Source organism: Prionailurus bengalensis, chromosome A1 (assembly GCF_016509475.1).
Source record: "Prionailurus bengalensis isolate Pbe53 chromosome A1, Fcat_Pben_1.1_paternal_pri, whole genome shotgun sequence".
Lineage (NCBI taxonomy): Eukaryota > Metazoa > Chordata > Mammalia > Carnivora > Felidae > Prionailurus > Prionailurus bengalensis.
The window spans coordinates 71,854,591-71,878,523 of NC_057343.1; the positions used below are offsets into that span (position 1 = coordinate 71,854,591).

At 36.8% G+C, this 23,933-nt stretch overlaps 1 protein-coding gene across 7 annotated transcripts in view; it reads left to right on the forward strand.

The window, feature by feature from the left end:
• The window catches only part of PCCA (propionyl-CoA carboxylase subunit alpha), a 417,069-nt gene that overhangs the window by 191,216 nt on the left and 201,920 nt on the right, over positions 1–23,933 (forward strand). For all 7 annotated transcript variants that reach the window (XM_043582425.1, XM_043582407.1, XM_043582436.1 and 4 more), the window contains 4 exons: positions 3,736–3,879; positions 5,246–5,320; positions 9,602–9,670; positions 11,569–11,644. In XM_043582425.1, coding sequence (XP_043438360.1) covers positions 3,736–3,879; positions 5,246–5,320; positions 9,602–9,670; positions 11,569–11,644 — 364 coding nt within the window. The remainder of the gene's footprint in view (positions 1–3,735; positions 3,880–5,245; positions 5,321–9,601; positions 9,671–11,568; positions 11,645–23,933) is intronic.

Below are 23,933 nucleotides of genomic sequence, written 5' to 3' on the forward strand. Positions count from 1 at the left end.
TGGCAGACCCAATGCTGGAAAGACTTGTTTTTCTAAGTTCGTTAGTTTTGAAGTTTGATGCATTAAGAACTCAGAGGTGAAGCAAAATCAGATTTATCTCACTGTTGGATTTGATAAGCTCAGTTATTTATTTTTTTGGGGGAAATACATTTAAAGGAACAAATACATTTGAAAACAGAGTGGCAAGAGGTCTGTACACAAACACAGATATTAGTGACAGCTTGCTGGTGATCAAGAAGACAAAACTAAATGAAAATAGCAAATGGATTTGTAAAAAGCTGGATGTTTGCAATCATCTGGTGTAGGCATATAGAACTATATAGACTCACTCTAGCACGATTGTGTGTTCCATAGTATGACATTTCATGATTGTAGCTGTTTGCACCTATTTGAACAAAACATTCATGGAGAGATAGGGGCATTGCCAGTACAAACTGATTTAACAGCTACTAACAGACCCTGCAGAGTGCACATTCTCTCACTAATCCCAATCACAAATTTGTCTTCAAGGATTCAGAAATTCTGACTTGTTTTGGGCTTTTTTTTTTTTTTTTTTACTAATGTGTAATTTTTTTGTGGTGGGGGTAGTTTAGGTCTTTTGTTGACTAAACCATGAGATTTATATACTAGAATGTCAGTGTATTAATCTTCAAATGCAGAATCATACTATTTAGTGTATCCTTATTCATACACTTCTTGGAACTAGCACCCTTTCTACTGGGTAGAAAAATTATGTGTGAAGCCAGGTTCTTGAAAATTTTTTTGTCACAATAAGGGAATTCATTTTTGTATTTTGAATATTTAAGGCATGGTTTCTAAAAGTGTGTTCCATGGACTTCTCAACCCATAGGATATCGTCCAAAAGCAGGTGTGTGGGTGAATAAGTGCTGTATAATACCCTCCTCTTGAGAATCCCAAAGCATATTGACAGATTAATGAGTCTGAGGAGTCTTAAAAAAAAAAGAAGAAGAACATATTTAACTTAGGCGAAATCACTGTTTTCTGAATAGAAGTGACATAGAAACCTTGTGGGTTTTTTTCCCCCCTTCCACATAATAGTCCTCTGAATATATGTTTATCGGCATTAAACTTATGTAGATTTTCCTTCTGGTGGGACAAGACAAAATTGTTGGCCTACCAGACACCAGTCTTTGAGTCTCTCTTTGAAGAACCTTTCGTTCCAGTTAGCTGCCTTCACTTTCCATTGATCCTCGCTCCCTGCCCTTTTTTCCCCCCTTTTAAAACATATTTTTAAAACTTCTATTGAATTATATTTTGGCCTGGGAACTGTTTTGTCTCTTTGTATATCTCTGTTCTGATCTCTTAAGTATGGAGTTTGACTTGCAGAGGGGAACCTGTTTCCAAGTTCTCAGAAATGGGGCTATACATGGTTATTTAAGTAATGTTATGCCTACAAGATTCCTGGTGATACTAAGGCAGGCTCTAACGGAAATGTTTCACACATCCAGTTGAATAACTTCAGAGTTATATTTAAATGTATTTAGAAATATTTCTTTAACAATACTTGAACCTAAGTGGGTACGTTTTTTAAGTTCTGCACGTAATGATTTTGCCTTTAGCAGCTAGTTGTTATTCTAGTTACCTATTTAATTATTTTATTTTGATATGATTGTAGCTCACTAATTGAGATTGAAAAATGTGTTGTTTCTGTTCTATAATTCTAAGTTAGTGTCAAGTGGGTCCATTTTTGGATTTCGTTTAATATGGGTCTTACATACTTTTCTCTTAGACAGTTACAGAAAATCTTCTAAGGTAAACAGAGCCTTAAAATGAATTTGGGTCTTTAAACTTTAATAATACTGTGTTTTATAGAAGACAACAGCACCTAATTATGCAGCTGTTTATGTTTACTACATTTTTTTAAGTTTTTTTTTTTTAAAGTAATCTCTACACCCAATGTGGGGCTTGAACTCACGACCCTGAGATTAAGAGTCACATGCTCCCCTGACTGAGCCAGCCAAGCGCCCCAGTTTACTACATGTTTTTATATGCATTTTTATATGAGGAGAATAGGAACGTCATACCATCTCTGGAGTGACCTGAATGCCAGTGCTGCCTCTACCATTTGCTATAGATGTGTCTCTGGATTTGCTGCTCACTTATTCATTCAATATATATTGATTTGCCTAGTATATTTTCTGGGCACTAGCCAGAGGAGGAAATTAAGTCATTCACTTTTAAAATTGTTTTCTCACCTATGGAGGTGTATGAATAGTATTGACATAAAGCCCTTGGCACATAGTAGGCTCACTTTGAATAGAGTGATAAGATGCCTTCCCATTCAGATTTGTTTCTAGCAGTGATAGAGGGGCTTTACACTGTTCCTTTCTTGTTATATTTATCATATAGAATCTTGTTTCTCAAAAAACCATAATTTGCTTTGAAAAATTTAATTTTTGAACTATCTAATAAGATCTTTATTTAGTGTCACGTTCGTTTTGCAAAGGGTAGATGCTTATTTTAGTGATGATTTGTCATTAAAATTATGTCAAAATGTCTTAAAATGTTGTTGAAACTGTAAACAAACTCATAACACACACAGAGCTAATTATGGATGCCATCTGTTTATTTTTACAAAGCTTTTTTCTTTTTTTTTTTTAAGACCATGGCATTGTCTGCTTATGATAAGCTTCGAGATTATTATAATGACTAAGTCCTGTCCTTCAATTAGTGTCGTTGAAGATGGGAAGACAATTCGTTTGTTCATTGACCTTTTCCCGTGTCAGAGTTTATGAAATTGGACATGTCATGATAAAGAAACTATTAAAGAGGTGCATTTGGAACATGCTTTAGTTTTTATGAGAAAAGAAATTGGTATTTAAAGTAACAGATGTGGCTAAAGTTTTAAATTTTTAAAACTTCTTCAAGGTTTTTGATGAGAGACATATCATTTGCTCCTTATCAGTGCCATAAGTGGCTTTTTTGTAGCTTCGTTAAATTTAGGAACTTGCGAGCAATCAAGCAAATTCATAATGATGTGTATCCCTGTTAGCATCCCTCTATGTCAGTGCATGTTTTTGTACATGTGTATCCCATGTGTGAGTGTGGAAGGCCAGGGATCCCCATGACAGCATCATCCAAAGTAGTTATCGGCAATTTGCTGAGAAAGCAGAGTGATTTCACTGGCTCAGTTTTGCTATTGTGCATGCTAAGCACTCCCCATGTAAGTCTGAAGGGAAAACAACCTGCAGGATCCATCTGCTCCTTTCTGCTACACTGCATTGATGTAAGAGTACGCTAATCTGGTTGCTTGTCAGGACAGGTTAGTGAAAGCATGAGAGTGAGTGAGACCAGGCTAGCTTAGTGCTTTGGAAAATCATAAGCTGCCTCTGTGGATGCCATGCTAAGTGTAGCAGAATAGTTGATTACCAGCCATACCGAGGATTGCAGCTAAATATGTAATTTTCAGATAAGAATTAGTTTCAGAATTGAAAGTGGGAAGCATTGCTGGACGACATCTAATTAAAAACTGAGACAAGTAATACAGATAGTTTACAAATACTTTTTAGGCATTGGGTTTTTTTCTTTTTTTAAATCATGCTTTGTATTAGATTGTGCTTGTTTAATTTTATTCTCCCGGTTTTTTAGTTAAAAATGATTACATGTTATGTATAATTAACCCCATTTTGTCCAGGAACTGCTGAAATTGTTCTTGCCTATTCTGTTTATTCCCCTTTTCCTACACCTATTGACTGGCAGATATTGGCCTTGCAGGTGGAGCATCCTGTCACAGAATGCATTACTGGCCTGGACCTAGTCCAAGAAATGATCCGTGTTGCCAAGGGTTACCCTCTCAGGCTCAAACAAGCTGATATTCCCATCAACGGCTGGGCAGTTGAATGTCGGGTGTATGCTGAGGTAAAATGAATGATGTTCACAGGAAGCATGGTGGTTGTGTCCCGAGACATGGGACCAGGGAAAACTAAACAGCAAGAGCAAGTTAGGGCTTCATAACCCATGTGATGTGTTTGCTTATGTAATAGAGAATCAAATCAGGCAAAAGAGGGGGCAGTTTTGACGCAATGCAAAATAGTTTTAAAAGACTGAGTTTGTTTAAGTTCTGTGTATTTCTGTGCACGGGCAAGATAGCCACCAATCAGTTTAAGGGGCAACAAAGCATTCGTTAAATATTCTTGCTTTTGTTAAATATTCAGTATGTTTGCATGGACCAGGGTTTTTATTTTGTTTGTTTTCAGATCACATTTGAAACGAACTGAATCATTTATTTCTCTGTTGTTATTTGTCTTTTGCTTTTTGTTTTTAAGAGCCTACCCTGCATAGACATTAGTTGTTAATATTAACTTAATTTTTTTTGCAAGTTTATTTTCTGATAAACCTTATGATTACATGAAAGTAGTGATTGAAATTTAAATTGCAAAGCTTTCATTCATAATTTTAATTATGGAATTTACTCCTAAGCTTTCAGTCCAAAACTTTTGTATTATCTTATAACTATACTAATCAGATAATAAAGCAATCAATATCTGAAAATGCTTTTTTCAATGAGTGAAACAATTCAAGGAAGCATTTAATACTATCTTTTGCTTTTAGAATTAAAAATCCTTTAAAAAAAAATAAATTAATGGTACCTGTGTTTAAGAATACTTGAAGTTGTTTTGAAATGTTTTTCAAGGATCTTGAGAATATACTTGCCCGGGTTATTATTCTTGCTTTTTATCATATTTTAAATGGTATTGTTATGACACTGAACTCATTTAATTTTTATTCTGATGATCTAAGATATTTACAAGTGGGGCACATATCTAATAATAGCACATGCAAAGTTTTTTTTCAGGTCTTTACTTGAAGAACCAAAATTCTCCAATTTTGCCGTATGTGAACTGTTTTGAGAGCAAGAAAAACAGTTATCTTTAGTGCACTACAGTTGCTGTTCTGAACTTGGGGATGTTTTGATGTAACGCCTAGGTTATTTTATTTTTTCCCAAGGCATTTGAAGACAATTTATAAAATGTTGGAATTTTACCAATTTCAATAAAGTATGACTAAGGTCAGGCTCAATTCTGCTTACATTTCAGTTTAATTTTTAAATACTTCTCTAAGTAATCTAGAGTGAGTATAAGACAGTGATCTTAGGAAATCGTGATTTGGTAAATACTGTGTGTTGAAAATAGATCTATAAATGCTTCTTCATTGTATAAATATTTAACCTTACTTTGCTGATTTATATTTCAAAGACTGTGCTTCCTTTCCTTTGAACTTTCAGGACCCCTACAAGTCTTTTGGTTTACCGTCCGTTGGGAGATTGTCTCAGTACCAAGAACCAATACATCTACCTGGTGTAAGTCATTAAGCTGCAATGCCAAGTGAGGGGTTAAAATCTTGATTTATGTCATACTTTTATGTTAAAACATGTCAACACCAAAGGGTGTAAATAGAAGGACAAGTGAAATTTGTGGATAAATCACAGTTTTTTGTTATTTAAAAAAAAAAAATTTTGTACTTGGTGATGTGTAAGGAAGTCAGAATTCCCTTCACAGGGAAGTCTAGAGACATCTGACTTCTGAATAAATGATAGTTTACAATGTTCCCAATTCTTTTGAAAATGGTAATGAAAAAGATCACAGGATCCTAAGAATGGGAAATGACTTTTCTGTATTACTTTAATATTTTCAATAAATCTAACCTAGCTTCCCTGTATAGTCAGATGTCACGAAATTCAGCCTCTTAATTGAAATGGATTAAGGAAAACAAAGTGTGCCTCATTCTATTAAGTGTCACGTACTTTAAGAAGTACATAATTCTACCAGTTAAAGAAAAGTGATCACTGTCCACTTAATTCATAGTTCTTCTATATTTAATAAGTGTTCTTTAAATAGTTTTTGTTGCATATAAAGAACAAGGGCATACCCTTTTTCTTAAGGTAATGTGTGTGTGTGTGTATGTGTGTGTGTGTGTGTGTGTGTATATATATATATTGTGTGTGTGTATAGACACACACACACACACACACACACACACACACACACACACACACCATTATGTTAACTAGTGGATGACAAGGCGGTACCATCTGTGAATATGATTATTCAGTCTGATTACTGCCATGAAGATGGTGAAAGATTACAGGAAGGATTCTAAATTCGAAGATGTTATTGGATATATGATTTATTTCACTTTTTAAATTGTTTTTGCCCATATGCGTTCTGAAGAGACTTGACCCTTTCTAGGCTGGGAGACTCCATGCTGTGTTCAAAGCCTGAAGGCAGAAAAAAAATTGTAAAGATTTAACAGGCATTATGTGACGTTAAATAGCAGATGAGAAAACCAGTATCATAGGGACATATCTAAACATTTTTTTAATCAAACAAAAAAGTATTAAATAAGAATTCATAATGATTACTTTAGTTGTTAGAAGTTTTCACCATGTTGTAATAGCTAACAGGATGTCAAACATTTTGCCCTCGCAAGTTTTTGCAATTTGCAATTTTCAAACGTGAGACCTGTTGAAAGTACAAGTGATAATGGACAAACTATACCCCCTACAGTCTTTGTCCCACCAAATCTTTCTTCAATTAATGCTGCAGCAGGAGTTTTATGTAATAACATTTGCGGTTGTGAGCCATCCATAGAAAGAAAAAACAATTAAAATGCCTTAAATGTTCTGCTTACTGCTGTTATTTGCTTGTGTGAATGTTGCATGTCAGCTAAATGGACCAAGGAATAGATAAAGTGATTGGGTGCGGGAGAGTGCACACCAAGCTTTGTCTATCATTATTGCTGGGAGCAATCAAATTGATGTCAGCAGGACAGTAGATGCGTTGACAGCTGTAATTATGTATCTCCATGGTGATCACTTTTGGCCTGTCATGGAGGCCCACGAGTCCCCTCCCTTGGAAGCATTTAATCAGATTGGGCTGTCACTTGTCAGGTAGACATGGCGGGCTGGGAGTTGGACTGAGGGGGAGAGGTGAATGGAGCATGAAGGGTGGGAGACGGCTGGTAGTTTCACACGGTCCACCGTTGATACAGAAGAAAGACATTTAAATTACGCTAGATGTTTTCTGAGCAATGGCTTGAGACCCTCAATACACAGGTGCCTGGGTGTTGGTGTTGCCTCCTTGCCTCTTTAACTAGATCAGTTGGTTTTAATTTAGGAAACTTTTTGGTTATTACCCTTTTTTTTTTTGGTCACAGGAATACATACTTGAACATTAACTTACAGTTTGTAGTTTTCACTTGCTTTTTTAAGCCTACAGTTTACTCATTCTGGCTTTGATGAAGATTTTTTGTGTGTGTCTTTGATCACCACATTTTATAAATTTGGTAGTTTCTGTAATTTTGTTCTCAGAAATTTGGTTACAATTCCATTTGACTTATTCTTAAAGCTTTGTGTGTAAAAGCTAAGATATATATATATATGTTTTTGTGTGTAGCCTTTGTTTCCATCGGGGAATAGCAACTTAATTTGACTTTGAATTCATTGTTAGAAATAAAAAAAGCTGATGATTATTTGAAAACTACATAAGCAGGAAATTATAAGTCAGAGTCTTCATGCTTTGTTACAGTTTTAAATTGGAAATGTTGATTTGCTAATGAGACATGTGTTTGATTAGAGATGTGTGTTGATTATGTATAATACCTCTTGATTTTACCCTATGTATTTTTAAATTAAAATGACATACCTTCTGTGATCATAATTTTAGTAAATGAAATAGTTATATCTAAGAGCCCTAGGTAACTTAACTTTCAGGATGGTGTTGTTCAAAGTGACTAAAATTTTAAATTATGAACCAGAGAAGAGTGTAACAAATAATCTTTATTGTCTATGTTATTTTACCAGTGGGTTGAACATTAAAGTTCTGCGCTAGGTTTGTAGCAGTTTACATAGCAAATAGGAGGATATATTTAAAGCCAAAGATCTTAGAATTTTTACCAATCTCAATTGGAAACACAGCTTTAGCAAGCATGCTCTGGTTTTAAATAATACATGGTGATAAAATGAGCTCTTTAACTTTTTGCTACTAAAATTAAGAAAATGCAAGTTCAGAAGGCTCTTTTCTGCTATGTAAGTTGGATGCCAGCTGCCATTTGGGGGCTCTGTAAATGTGGGGAGAGGGTAGATTATGATTTTATTGCTTTCACAGCTGCCCCATTAATTCTTTTCTAGTTTTTATCAACACTGTGTATTTCATAGCACTGAAGTATGTTTTCAGAAAATAGAAAGCCAGGATATTTTTAAGTGTGCTGAGTGACTGTCATTTAAAATTGAGATTTTCATATATGAATGTGAATGTAAATACAAATAACCATACTTTCGTGTTTGCAAATGCAGAGATAAAAGCACTCTGAGTTTGTTATAGTGTTACCTTCTAAAACCTTACGAAGAGAATAATAGTAGTGTGATTTTTTTAAAGATTGAAACTATGCTTTATCTTTTGATGTCACTGTATAATAAAGCCATCATCATACCCTCATGTGGATATCCTAGACAAGAGGTTCTACATGTGGTCCCTTGATAATTGCCTAAATTAAAATATTAAAGGCCTAACAGCCGCTGTGTTGACCTTTTTCTGCCTTGCTGCAGACAGATGAGCTGCTGTTTATTAGGAAGGCTTCTTCCCACAGGTGAAGAGCTATGTGAGCTTCCGCTCTTCTCTTCCCACCCCTTTACGATGTTGGGCATCAAAGTCCTGCTGTTCTGGCAGCTTCGATTAAATTCCTCTATCTTCAAGACCCCTAGGACATGCTTGACAGTCTTAAGTATTTTGATTAGCTTTTAAATACCTCAGATTCCAAAACTTAGGCACAATAATTTAATAAATATTTCGTCCTCAGCAACTGCTCATTTTAAAAGTTTTACATGGCTAACCTCTGTGCCTTACTGCTGGTATCAAACTGGGAGATGAAAACAAGAATCAGTGATGTACTAACTAACTTGTTGGCTGGTTAACAGCAATCAGGCTCTTCAAAAGAATATTTTGAACTTGGGCTATTTTTTTTCCCCCATGAAAATTGCAAAATCAGAACTCTAATTGGGGCTGTGTCCTTACAAAGCAAAGCTATGAGAAAAGCTGTGTAAACATTAAAGTCTCAGGGGACTAACAGTAACAGAGAAAAAATGTACAGTTGAGAGGGTAAGGCAAAAAAGGAAAGTGTTACAGACATGAAAGTCACAGGACCAGCGTTCTTGTAGAGCTGATGAGCAGAACTCCCGAGTCCTGCTGCATGGCTTGACTGGGGTCCTCCCTGAAGCTCTCAGAAGGGTACAGTGGGGAGTGTGCCTAGAAGGGGCATCATTCATGCCATGCTTCAGTTGGAAGACACCATCAAATAGCTACAAATGCATCCCAGGATAGTGATGTATAAAGTTTTATTGTTGTTATTTTTTGCAGTTTCTTCGTTCCTTTGTTTAGAGTGAGAACAAAAAAATGCGTTCTACTACATGGTATAACAGATCAAGATAATTTGGTCTCTATATGGTTTAGATTGTTTTTCTGTTTTCCAGAAGTTGAAATGTTACTTGAGATTAAATTATCCATCTGCTCCTTGGAAATTAAATTTGTTGTTAGAAAAATATCTGCACAATATGAAGTTACTTTCATTTCTTTCTTTCTCCCAGGTCCGGGTTGACAGCGGCATCCAACCAGGAAGTGACATTAGCATTTATTATGATCCAATGATTTCAAAAGTTAGTTCGATTTCCTAATGGCTTTGTACATTTTTCTCCTGAAAGACAGTGGAAGTATTAAAGTTAAAAAATCTTAAATTGATCCTTTCTCTGAATCATGTGCTGTGTAATTAAACAAGTAATTATGCATTGATGGAAAAGTGAAAGCAGAGCAGATTTTCTTTCTCTTGAGAAATTTCAACAGCATGTTACTTTGTAATACTCCCCAATCAAGTCAGTCATTTGCTCGTCCCCAGTCAAATCAAATGATGATCCCCTCCCCCAACAATAATAAAGTTATCTAACCAGTGGCTCCAATGCAGCCGATACAGTGAGCATGAATTACGTTATTTGGTCATCCCTAGAAATTACCTGAGGTGGAAGTATGGATGGCTTGCCATGTCAAGGAGTTGAACTGATAGGTCATGTTTTTTGGCATACTTTTTACCATTTCTTTTCCATTTTTATGAATCACTAATTACTTGTGGTGATTGCACATAATTAAGTTTTATGTTAGAGTACAAGATGTCTTTTTGCCCACCTGTCTTTTGAAATTTGACTTCCCAGAATAAATTAACAATGCTACTCAAATCTTTAGGTCTTTCAAAATCATTAGAATCTTAAGATCTCATAAAATGTAGGATTCTGACTGCAGTAGTTGAAACTAGGAATTTCATGGGGCGCCTGAGTGGCTCAGTTGGTCAAGCATCCAACTTCGGCTCAGGTCATGATCTCTTGGTTTGTTAGTTCAAGCCCTGCATTGGGCTCTCTGCTGTCGGCACGGATCCCGTTTTGGATCCTCTGTTCCCTTTTCTCTCTGCCTCACCCCTGCTTGTGTTTGTTATCTCTCAAAAAATAAACGCTAAAAAAAAACCCAAAACACAAAAAAACCAACAAAACCTGGGGATTTCATTTAGAAAATCCTGTTTTCCCTATCCCGAAGAACGATTTTATTATTACTTTTTTTTTTTTTTTTTACTAAAAACCCTTTGTCAGATAGTTTTCTCCCCCAAGTACTTTTTATGTATTTGTAGCAAACTATTTTTTTATTTTTTTTTCACTTAAGTTTTTATAGTAACATTATTAAAGTGAACTCTAGGTATTTCATTTGTTAGAGAAGTGCTATTTAATTTAAAAATAAAAAAACAAAAAAATTATAGATTGATTTTGATATATATGGTTCCATTTTTTGATGAATACATTTCTGTTCAGAAAAGTGGCCTGCAAATAAATTTTCAACCTGGCTTGATACTGAGGAGCTGATGAAATGTACCAAAGTAATTGTAAACTATAGACTGACTAATGTAATAGAAAAATATTTTATGAGTAGGTAAAGTCTTATTTTAACAAGCAAATTAGCAATAAAATATTATTTATTGCTTGTATTTAATTGCTAATTTGTTTAAGATTCTTATAAATAGGCACAAAATCATATAGAACAGTAAGACCCTTCTGTTTTTGTAATACAAGAACAGTTTGCTTCTATGCTATGTTATGTGTAAAAGTTAGCTATGCAGGGTATCAGGCTTGGAAACGACATTTTCATAGGGAGAGAAAAATCTTGCCTGATCCTTCACTATTCCAGATGTTTATATTCTATCCCAAATGTTCACATTTTGATATCTTTCCTTTTAAACTTTGTATGGTTGTTTTTATTACGTTGTTTATCTCAAATAGCTCTTTTTCTGTGATAGTGAATGTAGGAGAAAAGTCTGAAATATCTTGATTCTGATATTTATTGAGTTAAAAAAATCTTAATTGACATACTTTATATTAGAAATTGAGCTACTGTGAAATTTCAGAGGATGTTTTGGGAAATCTGTTACAAAGTATTTTGATTTTTATTAGGATGTATTGTTTGACTTTTAGATAGATTGGTATCTATCTATGTAAATTGTTTTTTGTTTATTTGCTTTTAGCTGATCACATATGGTTCTGATAGAACTGAAGCACTGAAGAGAATGGAAGATGCACTGGATAATTATGTTATTCGAGGTAAAAACAAATATTTGAGGTCTTGGTATTATACATGGTGTCCTGTTCTAGAAAACAGCTTGAAGATGTGCTAACTAGAGAATTCAGTAGAAAATGTGCTTACTATGTATTTAAATAGAAATAAGAAAATTTTCCTTAGCAGCCCTATACTTTACATATATACCTTAAATTCTTTAATTAACCTTACGGTGCATAACCTTTCCTAGACAAATATTTAGTATTTTATAGGTATGTATTGTATGGGAAATGGTTCTTTTTTCTTAAGTCTTTTATAGGCCAGGGCAGCAAATTAACTACTTATTGTCTTTTATTGTTACTGATGGTGTTTTGAAGTATGAAGCTTAAGAATGTATGGAGCTATAAAATATAGTGACCTATGGTTGACTAATTTGAGAGTGAGGGAATAGCCTTTTGTGTCTATAAATTAGAGCAAATTATGGAATGTCTTCTAGCATATGTAACAGTGTCGCCTCATGTACATAGACGTCAGTTCTAATGTCTAACAAAGTGCAGTCCTATGGCCTGTAGAATATGGAGGGGTAACTGAATCAGGAGTAGCCATTTTATTGATTTATTTTAAAGATTTTATTTTTAACTAATTTTTACACCTAGTGTGGGCTTAAACTTACAACCCTGAGATCAAGAGTTGCATGCTCCACTGACTGAGCCCACCAGGTGCCCCACAGCCATTTTATTTAAATTATTAAAGCAAAGTTATACTAATTCCCCTTAAGGAGTAAATTATGTTGTAAGTTGTATTAGCAACTTTTTATTAGCATTGAAAAGATCATTTCATTTTAGTCCAACATAAATTATCATCAACTTAAGAATAATGGAGTTTAACATCAAATTTAAAGTACAGTTCATTTTGAATTATGAGTGAATAGTGTGGGTCTACGAACATTCCCATAGGAAGGACTGGCTGTATAGTTTTGTTCTTTTCTCATGGCTTACTAAAACAGTGGAGCTGGGAGGCTAGAATTGGAGGCTGAGGGGATAGAATGTTGGTGGAGTATGATTACTTAGCGCCTCTCAAGTCCATACAGAGCTTTTATGTAATTTCAAAAGGCTTCCCTTTGAGTGGGCACGACCTGTAGGTCAGAAGGCTTGGCAAGTGGACTACAACTTTGTGTGAATTAGGAAAAGTGCTCCATTTTCTGGGTGCATCCAGCCCTGAGACAGAGAGTCCAGCTTAGCAATGGAGCATATTAAACCCTTACTCTGCACCCTTGACCCAGTGCCTATATGCAGTGAACAGTTTGTACAACTGCACAGTAGTGACTCAGGACAATTTAGTGACTCCATTTTTACATATTTTCCTTTCCCTGATCATTAAAAAATTTTTTTAAATGTTTATTTTTGAGAGAGAGAGAGAGAGGGAGGGAGGGAAGGAGAGAGATTGTGAGCGGGGGAGGGGTCAAGGGAGAGGGAAGCACAGGATCCAAAGCAGGCTCCAGACACTGAGCTGTCAGCACGGAGCCTGATGCGGGGCTCGAACTCACTTACCGTGAGACTGAGCCAAAGTCAGACGCTTAACCAACTGAGCCACCTAGGCACCCCTCTTCTTGTTTTAATATATGGCAATTAAGTCATATAATCATTACTTTCAATCACTTTTCTCTTCTAGCTTTTCTTTTGTTATACCTGGAGAAACTTCTTCCCTCCCTTCCCTTTTACTGTCACTCTCTTTTCTTCCCATTTGTTGACTAACAGGTAATCAGTGATTGTATCTAATCTCATGTGCTAGTGATTCACCTCTGTCAATGAAAGGAAAACAGTTCTCAAGTGAACCTAAAAATAAAATCCATAACCTTAGTATCCAAAGCGTATACAAATTTGAAAAATCCCCTTCACGTTCTTTCTAGCTCATTCTCTAGTTCTTTTTTAGCCTTAATTGTGGAGTATTTACTGGTTTTTAAACTCTGCCATGTTCCATCATGAGCCATCATGAGCAGCAGCTACATATTTTCTCTGTACATTGGTTAAGTAGGCTTGGAGGGGTTTATTTTCCTTATAAATAGTATTCCCCCAGAAATACTTCAGTGCATGTTTGGAACACACATCTAATTTGGGTGTACGTTGGTCTCTGTGTGTTTAACTACACACACATGCAGACATAAACAAGGTACTTGGGAATATTATCCCCAGAGGCCTTCAAAGTATTTGTAAGAGCTTTCTAGATTCCTCCCCCCATCAGTATCTTTGTAATTTTTATTATGGTTGTTGAATTGTTGGATATTGGTTAATTTCGGTTTTGTTCTAATGAGCTTGAGTGGTAAATTCATGAATTTGAGATAGTCCATTTGTGTAAGAATATTTTGTCAAATCACATCTCTATTAAGCTTTGATGTAATGTAGTGCCATGGCATATGGGCACTTAGTCAAAATATTAGCGTTGTATTCTCCTCTGTCTATTCTGAAAGGAATACTCTAACATAGTTATAGAGTACACTTTTCATCTTTTATATTTAAATGAATGTTTGCCACTGAATTTACTTACTTTACTTAATATGTGTGTGTGTGTATTTTATATCTATCTATCTATATATATAGATATAGATATAGATATATAAAATAAATGTTCACCAGTTACCACATTTTTAAATTAAAGTGACTTAAATACAGAGTAGTAGGCTTGCTGTTATTCTCCTAACTTTGTATGTATTTTCCAGGCCTAGTTTGAAAAGGCCTTTGGTTCACTCTGGTAAAATAGAAATCAGAGGGGCCTAGGTTCCTATCCTGTCATGGCACCTTTTAGTAACTATGTGAGTTTTGTCAAGTTACTTTGTCTCCCTGCATCTCATACTCTACATTTAAAAGTGGAGTGTTAGCCTCTGCTCTATAAATTAGTAGTGAAGATGAACTGAAGTTAGGTACACAAAAGGGCTTGGCACAGTACCAGCTCAATAACTTGAGTTCCTATCTTCTTCTGTCCTTCTCTCATTACAGTTGTAAAACTGCATATTTAAAGATCATATGTCATGAGTCATTATCAGTCAGTGAGTGACATGGGGAATTGATGAAGCCATAGATAAATAACATTGAAAACCCATTTGGGGTCATTCCTGGTACTGTGTGCTGGGTTACTTGTTTTCATTGCACACTGTTCTGCTTCTTCAAAGCATTTACCGTAACTATAATTAAAATATTAGTTGCCTGACTAATTGCTAAATGTTGGATTATCCCATAAGAATATTAGGTGCATGTGGGCAGTGATGGTGTTTATCTTGTTCACGTGTGTATTACTAGGGCTTGATACGGTCAGTGAGTAATAAGTATTTGTTGAATGAATTAATGAATGAGTGACAGTAGCCCTATTTCAAGGAGTTTCTGGTAAACTTGGCATGAAACATATAGAAAGGACATAAATTTATAGACGCCATAATACTGGAGTGAAAAACTGTGGTGGGAATTCAGATGGGGGAGGCATTTTTCTTTTCCCACCTTTGCTTTTGGTTCTTTGGAAGTAATGTGAGCATTGCCTTAGGTGACTCTCACAAGCGACTCTGTTGAGAGTACCTCATTTTGTGTTTCCTTCAAACAGCTCCCCAGAGTGGCAGCATTTTTTTTTAAAAAGACTGATAACTTACTGTGGAGGTGAAATATAGGAGAGAGCACACTCAGGCCTGTTTGGAATATGACTGACTGTTGTCTTTTGGGAAGATAATCTGGTGTTGGTTGTTAAAAGTGCATACTCTTTGACTGAGCTGTGCAATTTTCAGGAATCTATCCTTCAGAGTTAAAAGACTGAATTGTGAAGTGATATTTACAAGGACATTTGTGACAGCAGCATTTAAAGTAGCCAAAATTGTAATCAACCATCATGTCCACCAAATGGATGAACGACCGGATGAATTACTGTGCGTCTTCACTATAAGTTGCGGCACAGCCGGTACTTGGCCTGTCTTGTGTATTGTTAATAGAAAGGTGGTTCGCAGAGTAGTGTGTGTGGTGCAGCCTCACATCAGTTAAGCCACCTTCCCATCCTAAAGTATCTTTACTGTGTTTGGATGAGCACAGAGAAAGATGTGGATGTATACACGTCAGATTGAGATCTCTCTCTCTCTCTCTCTCTCTCTCTCTCATAATACATACCTATATATGTTATGTATAATATATATAATATATATTGATATTGATACAATTGATACATTGCCCCCAGGCCTTTTATTTTAGGTATTTTCAAGCCTAGAGAAAAAGAACAAATAGTACGTTGCACACCTGTATGCTCTTCACTTAGATTGTTAAGCTTTTCTACATCTTTCCCTCTATCTCTCCATTTATACCTTTCTTTGCTTTCTCCTTCCTCCTCCTCCTTGCTCTTCTTCCTTCTCCTCTCTCCCTTCTCTCCTTGTTCTTTTCCTCGACTATTTGAAAGAAAGTTGCAGATGTCATGACACATGACTCCTAAATATTTTAGCATGGATCTTAAAAGTAAGATCGTTTTCCAACAAAATCACAAAACCAGTATTACACCAAGGAAAATTGACAGGAATCTCATAATATCGCCCAACATACTGTCCATATTTCAAGTTTCCTTAGTTTTGCTAAGTGTCTTTTTATATCTGTTTATCTGTTTGTTTGTTTTTTTTTAACACCACCTATGGTCCACTTAGAGTTTACACGTTGCTTTTATTTATTTCTCTTTATTATCTTGCTCTTTTTGTATTTCGTATCATTAACTCTTCATGAGTGAAGGGCAGCTGACTTCCAGAATGTCTCATAGTCTAGATTGGAAGTTTCAGTATTGGTCCAGTCAAGTCTCTTGGGAAAGGAGGTGGAAAGATAGGGGTTGCAGTTGGAAAGCAATTTATTTTGAGTTGGTGATTTCGAATATGGTGCACTTAGTGAACACTAGATGATTTTAGGGTTTGACTCTGGGACTAGGTGGCTAAAGTGAAAGAATAGGTAATTTGAAATGAGATCCAAAGAGCTGAGTGGCGAGGATGTTACCTGGGTCATACTCATGGTGACATGAGTTAGGGGAAGGAAGGAAGGTTCTTCCTTCCAGGTGACATAAATTCTGCATCTTCCAGGTGACATAAATTCTGCATCTTCCAGGTGACATAAATTCTGCAGCGAATATTGGGTTGTTAAAAGGGATGTCGATAGATGACAGAGAATTGGGGAAGACTTTTTTGGCCAGCTAAAATAAGCCTCAAGGAAATAGAAGTTTCTCCAAGGATTAGAAGAGGTAATGTTCTAGAAGTGACAGTGGATCTCAAGGAGGTATGTGAAGGTTGCTGGAAAAGTGAGGTCCTTGAGGTCACTGAGGTTTTCAGTGAGGCAAGGAGATAGATGGAATGTTCCATGAAAATACTGAACCCTCAGTAGACCTGAGTGGTAATCATGAAGCGGCAGTCTCAGAAAACATTGTGGAGTGGCCTAGAAAAGAGTTGGAAGAGGTGTTTTGGGGAAGTGAGAGTGGTTAGGTCAGCTGATGTTCCAAGGATGAGGGATGGCCAGAGAACCTAGGCCTTCTGGTGATGGTTGCAAAATCCTTGAAGTACCTGGTAGGAAGGTGAACCCTTGGGCTCAGAAAAGTGGTTTCTGAGGCATTTTGAGGGGGCTTGATCTGTAACTTCATCTAAATAACCTCTATTTCCTTTCTTTGGCTGTGCTATCCCATACTCCAGCTATGTGTGTCATGGCTCAGGTAAGAGCTTTCTGAACAGGTTCTCTGTAAATACTCTTTGTCTGCACCAATCCATTCTTTGGTTTGAACAGCATAAAATTTAAAGTATAATCCCAACCCTGCTTAAAACCCTTTATTATTTCTCCATTGCCCTCATGTGACTCTTTGGTCATTTACACAACTTTGTCTCATGCTCTTTTTTTTTTTTTTTTCCCTTCCTTCCTGCTTCACTGTTGTTTTCATTTGCTGGAATGCTCAGTCCTCTTCCCACCCAAGGACCTTCATAGTTAGGCTGTAGTCTAAGCAGTTATAAGAAAGAGAATGAAAATACAGTGACCTGTGAAAGATAAAATTTAATATATTTACCATGTCATAGTCCCAAAAGGAACTATTGTCAAGGGCTGGTAGGGAGACTTGGATTCACAGCAGATGGTTTTCATTTGGGGGCTCCAGAGTGGCTGCTTTTATGCCCATCATCCAGCCTCAGCAGGAAGGTGGCAGGGGCAAGGGGAGTTCACACCCATTTTTTTTTTCAGGGCATAACCTAGAAAGCACCCTTTATTTCTGCTCCCATCCTTTTGGCATTTAATCACATGGTCATACCTATCTGCTAGGAAGATGGACAATGTGGTTGATACCAAGGTGGTCATATACCAAGCTAAAAAGTAGCATTTCTCTTATTACAGGAAAAATAGACTAGATATTGGTGGATGATTAGGGGGAATAAGAATATATACATGTATCTGCTTATTTGTGGAAACACACACACATACACAAGAGCAGAGCTAATAAGATGGTGGACCTATAGGGTGTACCTCCCAGATCCTCATCTGGTAGAAATGATTGGGGGATGGGAAATGAAGTACCTGAGATAAAGGAGAGAGGCTTCTCCAATTATACTTTTAGAATTCTGACATTAACATTTCCAAATAAAATTATTGACATTCTGGGGGAAAAGCTCTAAATGGAATACCAACAGTGGACAGAATTTTATGAATAATGTACTGATGGAGAGAGAGAGAGATAAAAAAAACTAGCTTTAAATAACTTTTAAGCATATTTTAACTGCATATCCTCAGGCTTAAAAACAGTAGAAGCAAACATCGAACTGTAGTTAGTAGGTTTGTTTTTCCTAGTTTATGGGTTAGCAGTTCTGAAACCAGTTTATGTATATTCTGGGATTAAGGAAATAAATACATGGATTGTGGATAAGATGAGTGACATTTCTTCTTGTCAGAGAAAGAGGTTACAGATGGGGAAATGGATGAGGATTTCCATTCTAAATGAGTCCTATGTATTGAGTTGAAATTGGAGGTATCAATGGAAACTCATGGTTTTTAACATATATTGAAAAATAACTGTATAAATGTGTTACTGCACATGTGTGTGTATATACACAAATTCTGTAGCTCAGGGTTTCTTTAGCAATACTGACATTTTTGGGTAAACATTTTTTTATTGTGTGTGCAGGAGGGTATCCTTTGCATTGTAGGATGTTTATCACCACTCTTGGCCTCTACCCACTAAAAGACAGTAGCATTTCCTCAGTTGTGACAACCCAGTATTTCCAGACACTGCCATATGTCATGAGGGAGGGGGGCAAATCACCCTCAACTGAGAACCACTGGCCTGCTGAGAGGTCTTGGAAACATTGGCACCCATAGCAATGAGCATACCAGGAACTCAGATCTTATTTTTTAAATACCATTGTCTCATAAATGGAACCACTACTCCACGATAAAACGGCTGATTTCTGGAAGAGTGTAAGATGAGCCTGAAACATCTTGTATAAGAAAGTAATCAAGTGCTCAAAGATGATATGTCAAAAAGACACAGGAGCCAGCTCTATGGGGTTTCCCACTGGCCAATCTGGGAAAACTTCAGCAACAAAATAAATAATGTTAGCGATGGATTAAAGCCCATGGAATAAGACAAGAGCCTGTGGGTCCATACTGATATAAATAGATAAGAAAGATAAAAGAGGCAAGAGGCACAGCTCTTCTCTACAGCAGATTTTTAACTTATAAATATAGAAGAATCCCCATGGGGTAAACACCAAATTGTCTAGGGTCAGAATCATCAATGACAGATGCTAAGATAAGCGGGTGAAAATATGATGAGAAACAGGTATTTGCATAGTTTCATAGTATATCCCCAGATAATGCTAATTAATTACAATGGGAACTATAACACCTTTAAAATAGACAAACCTAGCAATTTACCCAAATGATCACAGTTAGCATCACTGGTAATGGGACATATCAACATCTCATGCCTCTTGAGGTATAATGCACTGAAAATAGCACATCATTTCTGTGATGTCCTTCTCCAAAATGTATAACATGGATATAATCGTGAGGAAACAGCAGACAAACCAAATTGAAAGATAGTGTACAAAATAAATGGCTTGTACTCTTCAAAAGTGTCAAGGTCAAGAAACACAAAAGTGGATCAGCTTATCTAGATCAAAGGAAACCAAGGATACGTGGCAACTAATGCAGGATAAGTTCTTGGACCAGAAAAAAAAAATGTTTTTCTTTTGTCGTAAAGGTCATAAATGAGACAGTTGATGAAATTTGAACAAGGTTTGTAGATTAGATGATGATACTGTTATCAATGTTAATTTCCAGATCTGGTCATTGTACTGTGATTACATGAGAGACTTACCTTGGTTTTAGGAAATACACCGAAGTGTGGAGAGGTAAAGACATCCTGTCTTTGGCTTACCCCCAGATGTTTAAGAAGAATTGTGTGTGTGTGTAAAGATAAAAAAATATGATAAATAAATGATAAGTGAATAGATAAATATGTGGGGTAAAGGATATGCAATAATTCTTCCTATTATTTTATGAGTTTTTTTTATAATTCTGAAATTGTTCCAAAATAAAAAGTTTAAAAAATTAGGTGAAGAGGAGCATATGTCCCCTCCTCCCAAACCTGAGGAGTTTTATTTAAGGAATAAAAACAGATGCATTTGTGATGATATATTATTTATCTGATAAATTCTAAAGGGTAGAGGGCTTAAAGAAATTGTTTTGTGAAGGACAATTTACTGTCTTGTTGGATAACTGCTTAGTTGTTCAAATAATTTTTTTCCTAAGCGGATTGTGAGCTTTTGTTAAAAAAAATCTTGAGAGCAAAGATGTAATTTGGTTAAAGTTAATTTCTGAGTCCCCATGAAATAAGCGGTGACTTTTGGCCTCTGTTTGATCCTGGCAGTGTGTGCAGCTAACGTCTGGCCAGTGTTTTGGAAACAGCAGGTAGTCAGGAGAAAGCCGCTCCTAGGGGTCGTCTCTTCTGTGGCCTGGTGGTGATTTCCCATACAGATGGGACCTTGTGAACTTTGGTAGAGGTCATTTTCAATTCCCTGTCTAAAACCGAGAGCCATAATTTTTATGAGTATGTGACTAATAATATCGTTGAAGTTATAAACTATGTCTCAGAGTACCTCTGCTACCGACTTCTTGTTTGAACAAGATTGCTTTAAACAGCATTGTCTTTCCTGGGACATGGAAAAAAAGTAACTATGTACAAAATGGTAACTTTCAGATGTGTAGGATATCTCTTGAACAGTCCAGTGATTTGTCCCATTTATCTGTTCTTTTGTGCTTTTAGGGAAGAAAATAGTTCTTTGATTATTCCCCCATTTGGCTTTAGAATCAGTGAATGTACAGTAGTCTTTGGAGTCAGTTGAGGCACCTAGATTTTGGTTGTCTGCCATTAGCCATTGTTTCATCTTCTAGTCCTTCAGAAAGAAAAACATAATGATCTGATTTTGCATAGTAATATGTAATCTTTCATTCAGAGAACATTTAAGGAGAAAATGCTTTTGTGTAGTAATTTTATTCCTGAAACATCATTTAGCAAGATAAAAGTCTGTTTTCATGCTCTATTTACTATTCAAGTAGAAATAGTTTGGAAAGTCCGTGCTTCATTTGTGTGCTTGAGTGGCTCTGCTCTTTGATATCCACAAAATAAATCAATGTTTGCTTATAATTCCTTTGACTTCTCTAAAATCACTTTTTACAACTTTGAATTTGTAATAAAAATACAACATATCATTTATCCTGTAAAATTGCATACATTTTATTTATTTATTTACTTTTTAAATGTTTATTTTTGAGGAAGAGAGTGCAAGTGAGGGAGGGGCAGAGAGAGAGAGAGAGAAAGACAGAGGGGTCAGAAGCAGGCTGTGAGTTGAGAGAACAGAGCTCGATGTGGGGCTTGAACTCATGAACTACAAGACCATGTCCTGAGCCAAACGAAGTTGGATGTTTAACCAACTGAGCCACCTAGGCACCCCTTTATTTTTATTTTTATTTTTTTTAAAGATTTATTTTATTTTTAGAGAGCACACATGAGTAGGGTAGAGGGGCCCAGGGAGAGATAATCTCAGGCAGGCCCTACTGTCAGCGTGCGGGGACCAATGTAGAACTCGATCCCACAAACTGTGAGATCATGACCTATGCCAAAATCAAGAGGCAAACGTAACTGACTGAGACACTCAGGTGCCCGAAACTGCATACATTTTACTAAAAAAAGTTTTAAGTTTGTTTATTTTGAGGCAGATAGGGGCAGAGACAGAATCCGAAGCAGGATCTGTGCTGCCAGCGCAGAGCCTGACCTGGAGCTCGAACCTATGAATCTTGAGATCATGACCTGAACTGAGATTGAGAGTCAAGTGTTCAACAAACAGCCACCCAGGCGCCCTGAAACTGCATACATTGTAATTTTTTGATGTCTTCAATCACAAATTGATCACTATCAGAAAACAATCTTATTTTTGTTCAGATGATCATTATTTCTGAAATTTTATGTTCGAGTTTCCTGAAGACAGTCTGATGCTGTTTTGACTTCAGCCTCACAGAGGAACAAGAAAATTTATACTATCACTAGGTTGTAACAGGAGAGCCAGTAAAGTTAAATACAAAATATGAAGTTTGTAAGTAAACACTATTATTTTTATTTAACTGGAGGGAGGAGGGACGGACAGAAATTCTGAAAGTTAGATTGCCTTTCTTTATTACTTTTTTTTAAATGTATATTTATTTTGAGAGAGACTGAGAGCATGAGCAGGCTTTCCACTGTCAGTGCAGAGCCTGACACGGGGCTTGATCGTGTGAACCAAGAGATCATGACCTTAGCTGAAATTGAGAGTCAGACACTCAATCAACTGAGCTATCCAGGTGCTCCTAGATTCTACATTATTTACAATTTATCCAGAAGCTTACAAATGGAAACATTTTGAAATACTAAATTACACCTAAGAACACTTTTTTTTTTTTTTTGGAAATGAAATTCCAGCTGCACCCTGATCTTCGTATTTTCATCCTTTCAAGTCCCTCCTTTAGGATGTTTTCTTCTTCCAAACTTGAGTTATTGTATAGGGACAAGCTACATACTGCTGGCTTTGTCTTGCATTTCTGTTTCTGGATTTCTTCATGTGGGCATCTGCCCCCATGGGTTCTGTGTTGTGGGTGGCTCCGTTCTAACGGACCTGTTCTTCTGAACTCTAACCACAGGGATACCATCAGTCTACTCTCCCAGGCCTCTCCAGTTGAACTTGCCCAAAGTAAATCACATGTTTCCCTCTTAGCCTGTTTCTTGTCTGTAAGTGGGGTCTTCAGTCATGTAGCATGACAGAGCCAGAAGGGTGCATGTTGTGATTGACTCCTCTCCCCTATTCTTTTTTTTTTGTTTTTATTTTAATTTTTTCATTAAAGTGTTTATTTAGAGAGCTCAAGCAGGGGAGGGACAGAGAAAGAGAGAGAGAGAGAGAGAGAGAGAGAGAGAGAGAGAATCCCAAGCAAGCTTCACGCCATTAGCACAGAGCCCAATGTGGGGCTCAAACCCATGAACCGTGAGATCATGACGAGCCCAAATCCAGAGCTGGACACTTAACCGACTGAGCCACCCAGGTGCCCCTAAAGATTTTACTTTTAAGTAATCTTTACCATGGGACCTGAACTTACAACTGAACACTTAACTTACTGAGCCAGCCAGGTCCCCCTGTCTCCCCCATTGATGTCCACTAAATCATCATGCCCTCTCTGCCTGCTAAATGTCTCTCCAGTCCATCTGCTTTTCTCCGTCTGTAGTGGCCACACTCTTGCTGTGGTCTGATGCCTTGCAATTTTTCAGCATGTCTCCTGCAATTGTCAGCTAATGGTTTTTCCCACTTACACCCTCACCCTTCCCCAGACCCCAGTCCACTAACAGCCTGCATGGTTCTTGGAGCTCAAACGTAGTCGTTCCTGCCCTGCTTCAACTGTTCTGGTTGCTCTCAAAGAAAGGTAAAACGTTTGCATGACTGTCAGACCTGGACACCCCCCCCCCCCTTGGACTTCTTAGGCACACAGCTCTCTCCTTTGCTCATGCTCTTTGGCCACGGTGCCCATCTTCCAGTTCTCTCCACACAAATACCTGGTGGTGTCCAAAACAACATGAGAATTCTTTGTTCCTCCCTTATATTACCCATCTTTGTGTCCTTCTGTGTCTTTCTCTATTTCTTTTCCCAGCTAGGACGATTTGCGTAAGTCACAGATACTTCTCTCTTCCTGGAATGCCACATCTGTTGTTGCCTATGCATAGAAATCTCTTCTGGCAAGCCATTCCCTTTCCTTCTTCATAAGCGCTTTAGTTTTGTCTGTTTGT